The sequence below is a fragment of the Coffea eugenioides genome, chromosome 4, assembly GCF_003713205.1.
Source record: "Coffea eugenioides isolate CCC68of chromosome 4, Ceug_1.0, whole genome shotgun sequence".
NCBI lineage: Eukaryota > Viridiplantae > Streptophyta > Magnoliopsida > Gentianales > Rubiaceae > Coffea > Coffea eugenioides.
This window is the reverse complement of record NC_040038.1, coordinates 43,688,033-43,703,518: the sequence shown is the minus strand read 5'-3', so window position 1 is coordinate 43,703,518 and position 15,486 is coordinate 43,688,033. Positions and strand designations below refer to the sequence as shown.

The 15,486-nt window shown below is 33.6% G+C and overlaps 1 protein-coding gene across 1 annotated transcript; it reads left to right on the top strand.

Moving 5' to 3' along the window:
- Positions 1 to 3,794: 3,794 nt before the first annotated feature.
- Positions 3,795 to 5,205, top strand: LOC113769452 (putative nuclease HARBI1). The gene is made up of 3 exons (XM_027313897.1): positions 3,795 to 4,334; positions 4,421 to 4,649; positions 4,754 to 5,205. Exons 1-3 carry the CDS (start codon positions 3,795 to 3,797, stop codon positions 5,203 to 5,205), a joined length of 1,221 nt encoding a protein of 406 aa, XP_027169698.1.
- Positions 5,206 to 15,486: the final 10,281 nt, after the last annotated feature.

Here is a 15,486-nt window from a genome sequence, read left to right as displayed (position 1 = left end):
TTCCTCCTTATTGCTTTGTACGTGTGAAATTCTTTTGAATGAAGAAAAATGAGTACCTATTACTTCCAAAAGTTGAGATAATTTCTTATATCATGCTCAATGCTTCCAATTTACGAGTGAGTTTAATATGTATTTTTGTATCCAATTTGTAGTCAACCACAACCAACATCTGATCTGCACAATCTTGTAGAGATTTATTGTTCAATGGTCTCCTTTTCTTTTCAGCATATGGTTTGAAGTTTGATGGTCCCATTTGAACCAGTTGGTGAAGGACACGCCCTCAGCTTAACCATACATTTCCTCCTTGTCCTAATTCGTTTGCTGAAAATGGTAGAGGAGAAATACGTGTTTTATTGTACCGTCGCAAGGTCACTTTTACTTACTGCGAATCGAGTTGCTTTTTAAGTCTGCCGGGTCAAAATCCATCCATCGCCAATTGATTAAACCGGAACCAAAACTAAACCAGCGGTATTGTGCAATTTAGTGCAAAATTTTGAGACCAATCCAATAATTTATCACAAGTATATTAGTTAGTCCTAAAAGAGTTGTTTAGTTTAGTTAGTACTAAACACTCTAAAAGTTTTTTGTCAGTAAGCACTAAAAGAGTAGTAGTGCATATAAAAAGATACACATGCGAGGAAATTCATGGCAATAAAAAGGTATTTTAACCAACTTATGAAAGTTGGCAATCCCCCGGTTGAGAAAAATAGAGAGCCTTCATGTATATAAGGAGAAGAACTGGAGTAAGAAGAAACTTCTCTAATTTTCCTATAAAAAAATTCAAAGGGAAAGCCCTGGAAAGAAACCAAAAAATTTAAGAAACAGAAGACAGAGGACTACTGCAATTGAAGGACAAGCACATGGATTTGTGCGTTTGTGACTACTTTTACATGGCCAATAAAAAATGTCTGTAAAGTTAACTTTTCCGTATGTTTCCTCTTTCAATTTTCAGGGATGTGTCGTGTCGTCAGACGAGGACCATAAATTGCGGAAATACATGTGCTTTAAAGCATTCCAATTGCATGTAATATCTCATGAAACGACAAAGTGGAAATTGTGGTGGAAGTTCTCTAAAAACTCCTATGCAGATCAGCCATCCCCCGCAATAAATACATTTAAGAAGTGCAATTCTCTACAATAAGAATTGGCCTGCAATTCTCTACGCCAAAAAAAAGAACGAAGAGGATAGAAGACAGAGCGTCAAGACGAAGTGGCGGCCTTGTCGAGAATTGTTAACGTGGTAGCTGTGTGCGTGTGGCAACCGGAAGCTACGTGCGTGCTAGTGGAAGCGAGGTAAATAGTAGACAGATGTTTTCAGTTATAAAATTGCAATCTAAATTCAATTTCTGTGGTATTTGTATCTTTTGTATGGTAGCCGTTTATACTCTTACTTAATGCATTGTACGAGTTATTTGGAAAGTAATCGTTCATCATATTTTACCGCTTCAAAGTGATAATAAATATTTTGAGGTGTTACGAATTGAAGTAACCTGGTGAGATATGTTTTTTGAGATAGTACGGACTGGAATTAGTTTCGCCTGGATTGTTGTTTTATATACTCTCACGTAATGCATTTTTATATTTATATTAATATACATAATATTAAATATACATTTATACATATTAATTACATTTATATTAACATACACAACAAATGTGTATACACTCGTAAAAGTAGTAAAAAAATATATAAAAAATAAAAAACTTATATGTTATGAAGAATAAAATTTTACAAAAATTGAAAGATAATAAATGTGTATACTTATATATGCGTATGTATTTGTAGAGAGAGAGATAATATTATTATTATTATTATTCTGTTTAAATTGATCTGAGCTTGGATGATGTATGGTATTGGAATTACAAAAGGTTCTTAAGATGATGAGTATTTCATGAAACTTGACGTTTTCTGCCAAGAACTTCTCTAATGATTGCCACCTATCATTTTAGTACTACTAATTCAATATAATTTTAAGGGTTAATTGCAATTTTTCCCTATACTAAACTATCAATCTTAGCATTTGAGTAGACTTTGATTAATATTTGTAACACATTGCTTAAATTGATTGAATATCAGTAAATTTTGATAGTTGCTTTCGAATTAAAAATCTTCGGTATCCCTAAATTGTAGAACAAAAATTATAGTGAACAAATGTATGCTGAAATCTTATTTACCAAATAGTAAACAAAAATATAATTCAACTGACTTGAAAAATGTGTCACCAAAGGAAGGGATAAGGTACTAAATTGTTAAAATTGATTTGTTTTTGATACAAAGTAGAAATAGTAAAGCGTGGTTTGCTTTAGCAGAATTGGCCGCGAAAAGGGTTGCTGTACTACCAAAAGCGTGATGCAGCGTGTATATATGAATGATTCTAAAGCCCCATGTCTGTAGAGATAAATGAAAGAATTATAAGACGAAAGAGTGGCACTTTAGTTTAGGCCGGCATAGATTTGAGAATTTGGGCTGGATCCCTTCTTTTTCCTTCCTAATCCAAGATAGAGAGAATCGAAAAACAATAATCATTTTTTGGCACCAGCAAATATGTGGTGCTTGAGCCTGAAGGCAGCAGGAGTTATGGTGCTTCTGGATCCTCAGGTTGTCAAGGAGCTTCAATCTACAAAAAAACTGCAACTGTTTACTGGGCTTTGAGCTACACTTGGCCCAACATAATTATTTATGCATGCATATCCATATGCTCCTTTTCTTCCATTTTTTGTTGCACCCCAAAATTACTTATATAATATATTCATTTATAATTTATACATTTATAGTAATATTGACCCTTATATAATTTATTTATACTCAAAAAAATATATTTATATTATGTATTATAGTAATAGATAATATAATACAATTATAATATATTTATAAGAGTTTTATATAAGTAAATAAATATATTTATTTATAATAATTATTATTATAAATGCATAAATGTATATTTATATAAAAATATATAAATTTTAAATCACAAATATATTAATTTATTCATTTATAATTATATATATTTATAATAGGGTAAAAAACAAAAAAGCCCCATGTGGTTAACCTAATACATAGAAAAGCCCCCCATGGTTTCAAAATATACAACACGACCCCTCATGCTTTGAACTAAATTGTAAAGGTAACGGAATCCGTTAAACTTAACGGAAATGGACAAAATGACCAAAATGCACTGATATAAATAAGCAAAAGACAGCTCAAAAAAATCATTTGTTTTAGTCTCTAAGTAGAGAGAATTGAGGATTAAGGGGTAGAATAGGTATATTTGATAAAAACTTGTCATAAAAAAAAATTTTTAGGTTCCAATAAGTCATTTCCGTTAAGTTTAACGGATTCCGTCACCTTTATAATTTAGTTCAAAGTATGAGGTGTCGTATTGTATATTTTGAAACCATAGGGGGCTTTTCTGTGTATTAGACTTATCACAGGGGGCTTTTTTGTTTTTTACCCTTTATAATAATATACAAAAATAGTAGATTACAATATATTTATATTAAAAGTCATATTGTCAAATACGTGCTATAAAAGTCATATTGCTAAGTATTCTATTTAAAAGTCATATTGCTAATTTATACTTCATAAAGCATGTGCTAGTTTTCGTAATTGGTTTGAGAGAATGATGAAGACTCTAATGGGACATGTCTGACCAATTACATAAATACATTTAAAGCCATAAAATTGTCTAGATTCCTGACATTTCCATTAACACGTGTATTAACACATTTATGGAATTGGTTATACACATACGAACACGCTTATGTAAAAATATATACAGATCTATACTCTTATCATGGCCTGGAACAACCGCCATGGTGCTAGAGGATGCAATGCGGACCGCATGAGGCAAGATGAGGAAGATGAGGCCTTAATTCTTATGAGTGCCTCGTTAATGTTAATGCATCCGTCACTTGCACACGTGGATAATAATCAACCACTTCTGCAACATGATGGTTCATTCACAGATAGGCAGTGGGTGGAACGCGTACTCTACGGCCATCATAGACGCTCAATAGACAACATGCGTATCACGGTTGATAATTTCTTGCTACTGTCCAATATCCTTGTCGAGAGACAGTACGTTCCACACAATTACCAACAACGCGTGCCCATACAGGAGGCGCTTGCTATGACTTTAATGTTGGTCAGCCACAAGCATACGCACCGTGTGTTGGGGACTATTTTTGATCGATCCATCGAGACGATTAATCGAAATATAAAAAAGGTGCTCCGAGGCCTGTGTCTATTTGCAACTGAAATAATACGACCGAGTGACCAGACTGCAGTTCATCCACGAATTGCAAACTCAACTAATTTTTATCCATGGTTCAAGGTAATGTGGAAAGAACATCTGATTTTTGGTGACTCTAACGTAAGACGATTCTAGAAAGTTGATTACATATTTTTTACACATATTAGGATGCCGTGGGAGCGATGAATGGCACCCACATCTCAGCTTGTCCTCCGACAGGCGAGCAAATGGCATATACAAATCGGCACGGGTGGCAATCACAGAATGTTATGGCAGTTTGTGACCATGACATGCGCTTCATCTATGTGTATGCTGGATGGGAGGGAAGTGCACACGATGCGCGAGTGTTGGACTCAGCATTAGCATATCCGTCCGATTTTCCACTGCCGCAACCTGGTAAGTGATGGGTCCAATATTTCAAGTCAAGCATGTGCTACGCTTTATTACCACAACTCTTATTTTTTATCGCGTTTATTAATTAGAATAACTTTGTCAATTAGGCCAGTACTACTTAGTTGATGCGGCATACAGGAATGCTCCTGGTTTCATGCCCCCGTATAAGAACGTGGGGTCCGAATCTCCGGCAAAGACCTTGTTCAATACTCGACATTCGCAACTTCGCAATGTCATTGAGCGCACATTCGGTGTGCTTAAGAAAAGATTCAAATGGTTAAAGGGTCCGGTAGATAATTTCTATATGAGCACTCAAATCAGTATAGTCATTGCTTGTTGTGCGTTGCACAACTTTTTAAGGATGCACCAACCAGAAGATGCCCATTTTCAACGGTTTGAATCAGAAGACGTGCACTTAAATGAAGAGCCAGAAATAGGCGGGCTAGTACCTCAACCGTTCGCATTAAATGTATCTCCTGCAGAGCTGGCAGAATGGAAAGCTAAACGAGACTACATAGCGACTCAAATGTACGCAGCACGGGGGCGACGCCGCCGTTAGGTGTTCATCGCATTACAAAGGATTGTAAATGTCCCTAAAATTTATTTTCCCATGTGTAGAGTGTACTTAAAATGCCCTCGATTTCCAACTTCTAAATTAATCTGTACCGTTTGTGTATTAAGTATGCAATTGGTTTAGCGTAAACATAGTACTGTGTCAAAATTTTCGAAGTCAAAGTCAAAATTTGAAAAGTCAAAGTCACCTGCTTAAATTCAATAATGAGCACCTGTCCAAATGCTAATTTACACGATTTACTTACTATCCAAACGCCTATTTCATATTTATGCGATCTTAAAAAGTAACCTAAAAAATATCCCAAATAACTTACAATCCAAACAAACCCATGGTTTCTCAACATGGTGACAATTACGATCTTCCTTGTTCTATTAATTTTAAAAATGAGAGTTATAGGGAATTTTTCAATATTTTTTACACAAAAAAATTGCGCATTGGCACAGCCAGATCATTTCTAGTACTACTACTCATAAATATAATTGGACTGGGACACAGAAGGCTGTGTTGTGTGTGCGTCTAACTCAGTTACTTTATGCCCAAGTACATGAATAAACTCGCTTGGTAAAGTTAGTAAATCTGTTGCAATTCTTAGGCCTTGTTACCTCGAATTGTAATGCCTTTTTTTGATTCAATTCACATTAATTAGCCCGGTGTACCAAACTACAATTGTAAAGTGTATAACCATCTTAAAAGGTTGAAATTTTGGAAAATGTTAAAATGGAGAGCTTGAATTGTACTCAAATCAACCCACTTAATATTCGACAGCAACGGATATTTTGTCTTCTTCTCTATTATACTATTTGTCTCATTTTTATTATATTTTTATATTTTCTTCATACATACCGTATTTTAATTCTCTTTTGTTTCCTTAAAATGCAACAAGTATTGACTAAGTAATACATAAAAAGTTTTTTGAGACTGTTGTATTTATTTTTTACTCAATTAATAGTTATTAGATTTTAAGAAAACAAAAGAGAATTAAAATATGATATTTATGAAAAAAATAGTAATATAATAAAAAAGTGAAACAGAAAGTGACACAAAGAATGAGATAGAAGATCCATTGTGGTATTCAATCCTAACGATATTTACACTAGGGCTCACAATGGGACGTAAGAAAATCTGTTTACTAAATTCAATCAAATAATTGAAATCTAGATAGCTAACTATATGATAAATTATTATTTTTCAATCTCTAGTTGATAGGTTTATGAATATGATGGTAAACTATATTATTTTTGTCACAAAATTCAAACTTTTTAGATATTATAAAATGTTTTTTTTTCCATATTTGATATAGTCATCTATGAAATACAATCTCCATAAATTTGACTTAGTTGCCTTAAATTAATTTGTAGGACACAACATGTTTATGGTAATTTATTTGCATGTTTATGTGAGATTTTGACTTTTTTGTGTTATCAAAATACTCCAATCATAATATGTGATTAATGCTAGCTTATAGACATTTATTCTAAAATTTTTCATTCGTTACCAATGTAATTAGCAACATAAAATATAAGTTGAATAAAGCCAAACAATTCTAATTTTTTTTTTCATATGAAATTAAAAAAAATTCTTTCACAATTTTTCAAACGTAGAAAAAAAAATATATCTTAAACGTTTGTTTGCTCTAGAAAGAGGAAAAATTGTTTCAAACATAAACAAAATAGTTTATTATTTAAAAACTAACAATCAATAATTAATTTAGCGACCAAATATCCTAGGGTTTGGTGATTTAGCTAAAAAATCTCTTTTTTAAATTATTTTTTAATTTGTGTCAGCCAACCTAAAAAAAAAAAAAAAAATTATGGCCGACGTGGACTTTTGGCAGCACGCGTACCCTTTCCTTTACCCTTCTTCACAGCGGAATCTAGCACTAATTGTAAATCGCTCTGGCAGCTTACATGAGCTTCTTCTCATTGTGAATTTTCTTGGCCACCAGACTCCTTGGTTTCAATACCGTCACTAGAGAACCCAGGTCTTTTATTTCAAAATTAAAAATTATACTAAAAAAAAAAAAACTCTGTCTTCTTGTTTTGTATATACATACGCTTCAATGGGTTAGGTGCTATTTTCCAGATTTTTAATTTGTGTTTTAGAAATTGACTTCTCTGCTGTTTGTTGTTTTGGGTTTGCTCTGATTATGCAATTCCAATTTTCCGCAGTCTTGTGTTTGATTAACAATTAATTTCTTTTTTCAGTTTATATTTTTTTCCTAACAATTGTCCTTGTGATATTATTATCCAACAGCTATTGATGCAGTATGATGATGGTTCTCCCTCTTATATGAAACAAGAATTCGACGGCTCTGTGCTACGAAATCAAAATACTAACAAGAATTGTCATTAAAGTTGCTTATGAAGAATTCAGATAAACAAAGTAATTATACTAGAAGAGAATATGTAGCAAAATATTTTCATGATTTGCTTTGCTCCACCTAAGTTAAGTGTTTTCCTTTACTACATCTACTAATTCATTTGGTGCTAGCAATTCTTGTAGGACAATATGGAACTTTGCAGTTAGGATAAGGTTCGAGTCAATATTGAGCCTTGTGGCACTTGCATCTGTAAGGAAAATAGAAAAGAAAGAAAAAAGTTTACCAGAAAGAGAATCGGATGCTTTAATGTTTAAAAGGTGGATAAATCGTTTGTCCAGATAATTGAGTGTTCGTCCTTGGCAATCAAATGTGGGAAACGAACTGAGTAGAATGAACTTTGCTCATGGTGAATGTGTAGGGGTAAAGCTTCCTTCCGGTATTTTATGAAGTCGTGACAGAATATCACTAGACTTATGTTTTGTGTAGGCTGCCTTGAACCTACAATTTTAGTGGTTGGATGGTCTCCCCTCTACTAGTCTACTAATGTCCTTTTGTGGTCAAAACTTTGTTTTGGGCTTATGTCTGCGACAACCATCTGCTGATTCTGACACAGTAATGATCATTGCAAAGGTCAGTCTTTAGGCTCAAGCATTACACATATGATTCAAATATGAATGATGTATCTTGAATCTATCTGTGGGGCTGGAGGATAAGCAATTAAGGTTTAGTCTTAGTCCTATTGATTTTTACGAAGATTTCCCTGTCTTGATATGGTCATTTGTGGATGATGGAAGCTTGAAGTTGCTTCTCATTCCCCGCTGTCAATAGAGGCTATAGAACTTTTCTGTCACTGGAATACTTGACAACTTTTCGTACATTTGGTTTTGCATTTCATTTCTCTATTGAAAGCTTATTAAATCTTTTAAACTAAGATTCTCTTTTGAACATTCAGGTTTCTCCTTGGAGCTAGTGAGGTTTGTGCAAATCCATACACCTCTCAATTGAATATTTTAAGGGAATGGACCCTAGATATGCTGGAGAAATGCTAAGGTAATTCCTGCTAAAAGCTTGATGGTTTTTTATCACAAAGCATACTAAATCACTCACAAACTAATAAAAAGTTGTCTCTCCTTGTTATTAGAGTTTGTGTTGCACAGGTTTATTGGCTCAATGATATGCTGTCTAATTCAATTTTTCTGTAGGCATTTGGATAAGCAGAATGAGCTCCTTACTGATGCCCACAGGTCAATGCTGGATGAACTGCATAAACTCCAGGTCTACCTTTTTCATCTTGATCTCCGTTTTGTGGTTTCTTATGTTAATGCACGAGAGTTTTCAAACTTTTTGATGACTACTGTAGGAATCTTTTCTCTGTCCTTTTTCCTTCTTAGACAGGGTCTGAATTAATTAAATTAAGAAGGGTTAGCGCAATAGCTGTATTTATCAAATAAAGAAGGGAAGGCTTCTAAAATGAAGGATATCTATGTTGTATATGTGGATTTTTATGCATTTTAGTGTAACATTTGGATTGCTATTACCTCGGCCATGCCCCCTTGACTTGGATGAGCATGGGCCGGGGTGGGGGCAGGGGAGGAGGGAAAAGAGCAAAGGACGATTGTGACCATGGACCATAGTTAAATTGGTCCATGAAAGATCTCATACACGCTTCCTCCGAAATGTATGGACCATTACACCTCAAACATGAATTGGATCTATCATCTTCAAAATTATTTCTACTTATGTTATTTCACTTAAATTTTAATTTGCTAGTGGTATGTTGATTTAGCTCCCTGGTTTGAAAATAATTTGAGATGCTAAATGATGATGTTCATTGTAGGTAGAGGAAGAAATGCTGATGCGCAAGTTCTATGAGTTCATGTCAGCTCAAGGCCTCACTAGAAGGGTATATTCATTATCTTGCCTTTGCATCTCAATACTGTAGTTCTGCACTTTTTATACAGTTGTATTTTGTTAGCCTATTTGAATGGTTTTTGTCGTCGTCGTCTGATTCAAGTGTTTAGTGATTTTTGAATTGCATACGTAGTCACAGTGCTTAAATTTCTCATTAAAGAATCAAAAATTTTATGTTGATTTTTTGCATTTTCTTGGTCTTAACCCTCGTACCCTTAAATGAAATGTTGGCATATCTGAATCAAGCTAGTAGGTAACAAAAATGCCTTTACCGGGTGGATGATCCAAATTTTCATCTTATTTAGTAATCTTGGAAGGATTAGAACTAGTGTTTGTTTTCTTCCCATTATTAGTGCTAAATGAAGTGTCACCCAAACAAAGATTGTTGTGGTGGGGCAAATAAAGCCTGTAATATATGGACTCTGCTTCTCCATTGGAGAGACACTCAAGGTGAATTTGCTTGCTACCTACCTGTTTTTGTGATCTGATGGGTCTTCTCTATGTAGGGATGTCTGAGTGTGTGAAACATATTACGATTAAATTTTTTTTAAAATAGTCATTATCAAAATATAGGGATTGCCCCTGGGAAAAAAGCATTTATATACCTATTTTTTGTGAGGCTTCAAGTGGAGGATCTTTTACTGTTGTTAATCTGTAGTTGATGCACGAGGTTTAAATGCTATATATATCTTCCAACTATTTTAGTCTTGGAATTTATGCACTTTGTGCTTCTCGCTGGAGAAAATTTACGCAATTTTGTCCCCCTGGTTTTACATTTTCAATCTTTCTCATTTTTTTAATGCCAATCAATTATATAGAAAAATGTTCTCGTATTTGGGAATAATATGTTCCTACACCTTCACATTTGAGTTGGCTCCTTGACTTTCTTATGGCCAAGCATGCAAACAGTGAATGATGCAATTCATTCAAGTAGGGCAGTAAAAAATGCGAGAACATGGTGACATGCACAATCGGAGTTAGTCATTTTGCATTTGATAAGAGATCGGTCCTCCCCCCTGAACTAATAAAAGGGATGCAAAGATGATGGACTCATGCAAGTGCACGTCTTACTTAAAATGTTAAACTGTTGTAGTTTGTGTACAGAATAAAGTACGCAACTTGATTGGAAGGAAAAGGTTTGTTAACATAAGATATGAATTGATTAAGTTTGTTTGGTAACTTTTATTCATTAAACACCATTTATCGCTTAATTGTTGTTGATAAACTTCGAATACCCTATATGATTGTTAGTTTGGCTACCGCATTTAGTTTTCTTTTGCTTTCTTTTGCAGAATGAAGATGGTAATGACATGCAAAGGGATTGCAATAACGGTCATGGCAAAACACTTGTTCAAGTGATTGCTGACAAATAGAAAGTTTCATAATTAGCGAGTTGGTATGGGGCAAGCGTGCGTGTGACAGTACATGGGAATTGGGAAAGCTCTCTTAAGGTATTATACATTGATAGGAAAATTCAGATAATTTTGCCCTTTATTTTGGTCATCTAACGAATATGGCTTAGGGGTCAACCTATTATATAGGTTGGATGTAATGATTGGCATGAGCTCATTCATGAGGAAAAGTGTGAGCAGTGTTAACAAAGTTCTGTGTATCTTTAATCTTAGGGGTACATAATTTGGTGAAGCAAAATGTGTGTGCGGCATATTTTGATTCCTCAAATGCTACAAAGATACATTTCACCCTTGGATTAGTGGAGAAGATATTTGATTCCTGTCATGAAATGGCTCCCTCTGTAGTTATGTAAACCATTCAGAATTAGGTATTACATGTCATGTCATACATATGAAGCTAGGTCAAAAATATTGAAAGATGAGTAAGAGCTCAATTTTGTCTAAAAGGAGAAGCTTAGGTGGGGGCGGGGGCAATAAAATTTTGGCAAAATCTTGATCTGGCCTAAGGACTTTTGCTTAAAATTTTCAAAACTTTTTCAGGGCTGAAAGAAAGACTTCGGAATTTGGGGTTGACTGCCCCCCAGTCCATTATTGGCTCCGCTACGGCGTGATGGAGGAACTTCCCCCAACTTCACCACCTTTTCTTTTGTTTTCGGAAGATTATGTTTCTTTTGTGATTGTGCACTTGTTTAAGCTTAAATCAAAGTAACAGCTGAAGACATGTCTGGTTTACAAACATGTCTGGCTTTTCATTGTTATTGTATTGGTAAATGTAAGGGTGGGCACGAATCGGATACTCGCGTTGTGCACCATTTGGTTGATTCGCACATTTGGTTGATTAGTTCTATACATCGCACATTAATCATTTTCTGACCTTAGATCCTTACATGTCAGCGGGTATTCGGTTATCGAATACTTGCTAAGAGATGGTCGAATCAACAGGTACTCGTTTCATCCTACTCATCATTTATTTTTTAAAATGATTTATACTAATTTAAATTTAAATTTTACATATTTGTCTAAGACTCAATAAACATTTTTTCTCAAATAAAAAGTCTCTTGCCAAGAAATAAACATGCAAAGATAATATAAGAAAAAGGAAAAAATCAAAAGAATTCAAAATCAATGAAAATTTGAAATAAGTAGTACCTTTTTTTAAATACATATTTCACATCAATTAAAACTCTTTTTTGTAAAAAAAAAAAACATTAGATCATGACCTTTACAAATAAATCTTGAAAATAAATTATAATCTCTCATATTTATAGTGTAATTTGTTCAATAAAAGTACTTACTTAGTTCTAAAACTATTATTAGCTTTTACATGCTTTCATAAGAGCATCAGATGCCAAAACTAAGTTTCTATGCCACTAAGAACCTGGATCAATAATCAGACACTGTTATTGCGAGCTGTCTGGGAGAAGTTTTCATGGTGATGTGGAACAAGTAACTAAGGCTTATTGGCCTTTGAGGATCTTTCTAGAGCAGGTTGCGTGTGAAAAATCATACCGATGTGCTCGTGGGGGAAATTTTTGGCCCGAATATTATGAAATTTTCAATTTGTTCCTCCAAAGTAGTTTAAAATTTAATTTAGTCCTTCAAATTGAAATTGTCTATTTTTGTCCTCTAAAATAAGAAAGCTATCACAATTTGGTCTTGAATACTTATTTTAGTTGAAGTCAATAATTTTTAACTAACTATAAAATGATATGTTGAGGAAGTTTTGATCTAGTAATTAAGGTTGAAATCTTAGGAATTAAATGCCCTAGGTTCAAATTTTCATGCCCCCTCTTCATTTCTTAAATCCCACATTACCCCTACTAAAACTATAGAATGATCTAATTGCAAAATTACTCATTTCTTAAGTCCCACTTTCCCCTATTAAAAAAATAAAAAAAAAACTATGGAATGATCTAATTGCAAAATTAGGAAAATCAATAGGAATATTTCTGTCCTTCTACTAAAAGTTCGTTGCCTTTCAAGATTGCGTGTGAAAAATCATAGCGTGTGCTAAGCAGAAAATTAGGAAATTGACAATTTGGTCCTCCAAAGTTGTTTAAAATATCAATTTGGTACTCCATATTGAAAATATCTAATTTTTTCCTCTAAACTAAGAAAGCTATTCCAATTCGGTCTTGAATATTTATTTTAGTTGACGTTAATGTTTTTCAGCTAACTATAGAATGATCTAATTGCAAAATTAAGAAAATCAGTAGGAATTTTTTGCCCTTCTACTAAAAGATTCCTTGCCTTTTAAGATTGTGTGCGAAAATTTCGTAGCGTGCGCGGAAGGGAAAGTCATGGCCTCAAAATTAGGAAATTCTTAATTTGGTCCTTCAAAATAGTTTAAAATTCTAATTTGGCACTTCAATTTGAAAATATCTAATTTTGTCCTCTGAATTGGGAAAGCTTTTCCAATTTGGTCTTAAATAAATTTTTTAATATAAGTCAATAATTGTCAAGTAACTATAGAATGACCTAACCATAAAATGAAGAAAATCAACAGGGATATAAGTTTCTCTGTCCTAGTGATATAATGATAAAGGTGCACAATTTTAATGATTTCACCTAAATGCACGTTTTTCTAATTGATGAAACTACTTAAGTTGGTCTGCTTTCAAGTCACGGAAAACTAGAAAAAGCACTTACATAAGTTACAATTGAAAGGACTAGATCTGGAAAGACCTATAATTTTCTCCTTTTTTCTGTTAAATCCATTCATATTTAGTAACGTATAAATGACTTTTCTTGATATTCTGCTTTTTCGGTTATATCCCTTCTTTCATATTTAGCAACTAAATTTATTGATTACAACGAAAGAGTGTTTGATTTTCCAAGTTGAAACAAGTTTCTTCCTTCAAAAAAAAAAAAAAACAAGTTTCTTACGTTGCACGGCCAAATTGAGATTTCTTTTAAGGTGAAAATGACTGGATTGCTGCTTTTAGTGCTACTGTGGAAGGCTTGGATTGACGGAGTAAAATTAGATTTTGAACTGTTTTAGAGGACTTAAATGAAATTAAGCCTTTTTTTAATTCAGAGAATCATCCCTCTAAGTTCCATGCTGTAAATTTTTTGTCCATTTGGCTGAAATGAAGTTCGATTGACCAATAGATGATTAAAACATTTGCAACCCAAATCATGTTACCGAAATGAAGTTCGAGTCATGACATGTCTGACCATGTTACCGAAAATCATTTGTCGTTACAGAATAGGCTTTTGTTAGGGGAAGCAGATGGCAAGATCTGGACGTCTCGACTCAAAGAATGTCTTCGTCTTGGTGTAAATGTTCTGTCCTGGATCCAAAATCCAAAACCCCATGATACGTTTTTTTCGTTTTCTATTGATAAAGCAGTGAGTTTGCAATTGAGAAAATGTTCTTCTTCCATGGTATTTGTCTAGTAGCAACTACCAAAGGAAGTTGCACATGCCAAGTATGGAGATGTCAAGTATATGCCCACATGTTTCGATGTTTGGTCGCTTATAAGTGGTAATGGACATAGAATGCCCACATGTTTCAATGTTTGTGCACCTTTAGGCAGCGTTTTCAGAATTGGACCGAACCAACATGTTCGATCGATTGAATTGCGAATTGGCCAAGACTCCGGTCTGGTTCCATGCTAGAGTCGGAAGTAACAGAAAATCGGTCAAGATCAGTCAAATTCATAAAAACTAATAAAACCCGTTGAACCGGTGATTCCCAGTTTTCATGTTTTTAGTTTCTTTTTTGTTTAGCAAAAACAAAACCCCTTTTGCTGGAGTCAAGAGTCTAACTCAAGATCTTTTGCTAGCAAGTCTAACACACTAACCATTCCACTTATGCTTTGCTTGATGATTAATTTGGCAAAACAACTACTTTTAAATAATTTACTAAAACAAGAACCAACAAAACTCCATTAACCCTAATACATCAGCTGCCACTTCACCACTTCAATCTTTTCCCACTTTCTCTCCAATCTCAGTTCTCATTCCGTGTTCTCTTCATCATATCATAATTTTCATGGCTAATAGATTGATTCTCTAATATAAACTCTCATTCTCATCCCACTGTATCTTCTTTCAAATCTCAAATCTTCAATCTCCATTCTCTTATTTTTCCTTTGTTACCATCTTTTTAATCTCACTCTTTAGTTTAATCTGTTGGTGTTTTCTTCCACCATTTTTAGTTTAATCTTTTTAAAGTTTTATTCTTTTTCTTGTATGTATGTTGAACTCTTTTTTTTTTTTTCATCTTTTCATTTGAATTTTTCTTTCTGTTGTTTTCAATATATGCTAAATTGAAAGTTTCTTTCTCTGTTATTTTTCTCTGTCTCTTTGTTTTTGTGGTATGAAAAAAATCGTCTATCAAATATGAAATTTTACTTTCTTTTTTAATATTTTTTCATATGAACAAGAAATTTTTTTAAGGGATTTAAAAGTTTTTCTTTGATCTTTGGGAAAAGATTACTTTTAAATTTAATGTGAACAAAGATTGTTTTAAATCATTTGTTTAGGTGATGATGGTGAAATTAGAGGACTTGAGATCTGGCGATATTTCTATGTGCAAGAACACCATGGAGAATGGAGATCGTGATTTTTTTAGTATTTTTTAAATTTTGAAAATAAATAAAAAGCAGTGAATCGGTG

Excerpts from the sequence above, each read along its gene's own strand:
- LOC113769452 (XM_027313897.1), top strand. The coding sequence starts at position 3,795 with ATGGCCTGGAACAACCGCCATGGTGCTAGAGGATGCAATGCGGACCGC. Across the intron at positions 4,335-4,420 it reads ATTTTTATCCATGGTTCAAG|GATGCCGTGGGAGCGATGAA; the intron begins GTAATGTGGAAA and ends TACACATATTAG. Across the intron at positions 4,650-4,753 it reads TTTTCCACTGCCGCAACCTG|GCCAGTACTACTTAGTTGAT; the intron begins GTAAGTGATGGG and ends TTTGTCAATTAG.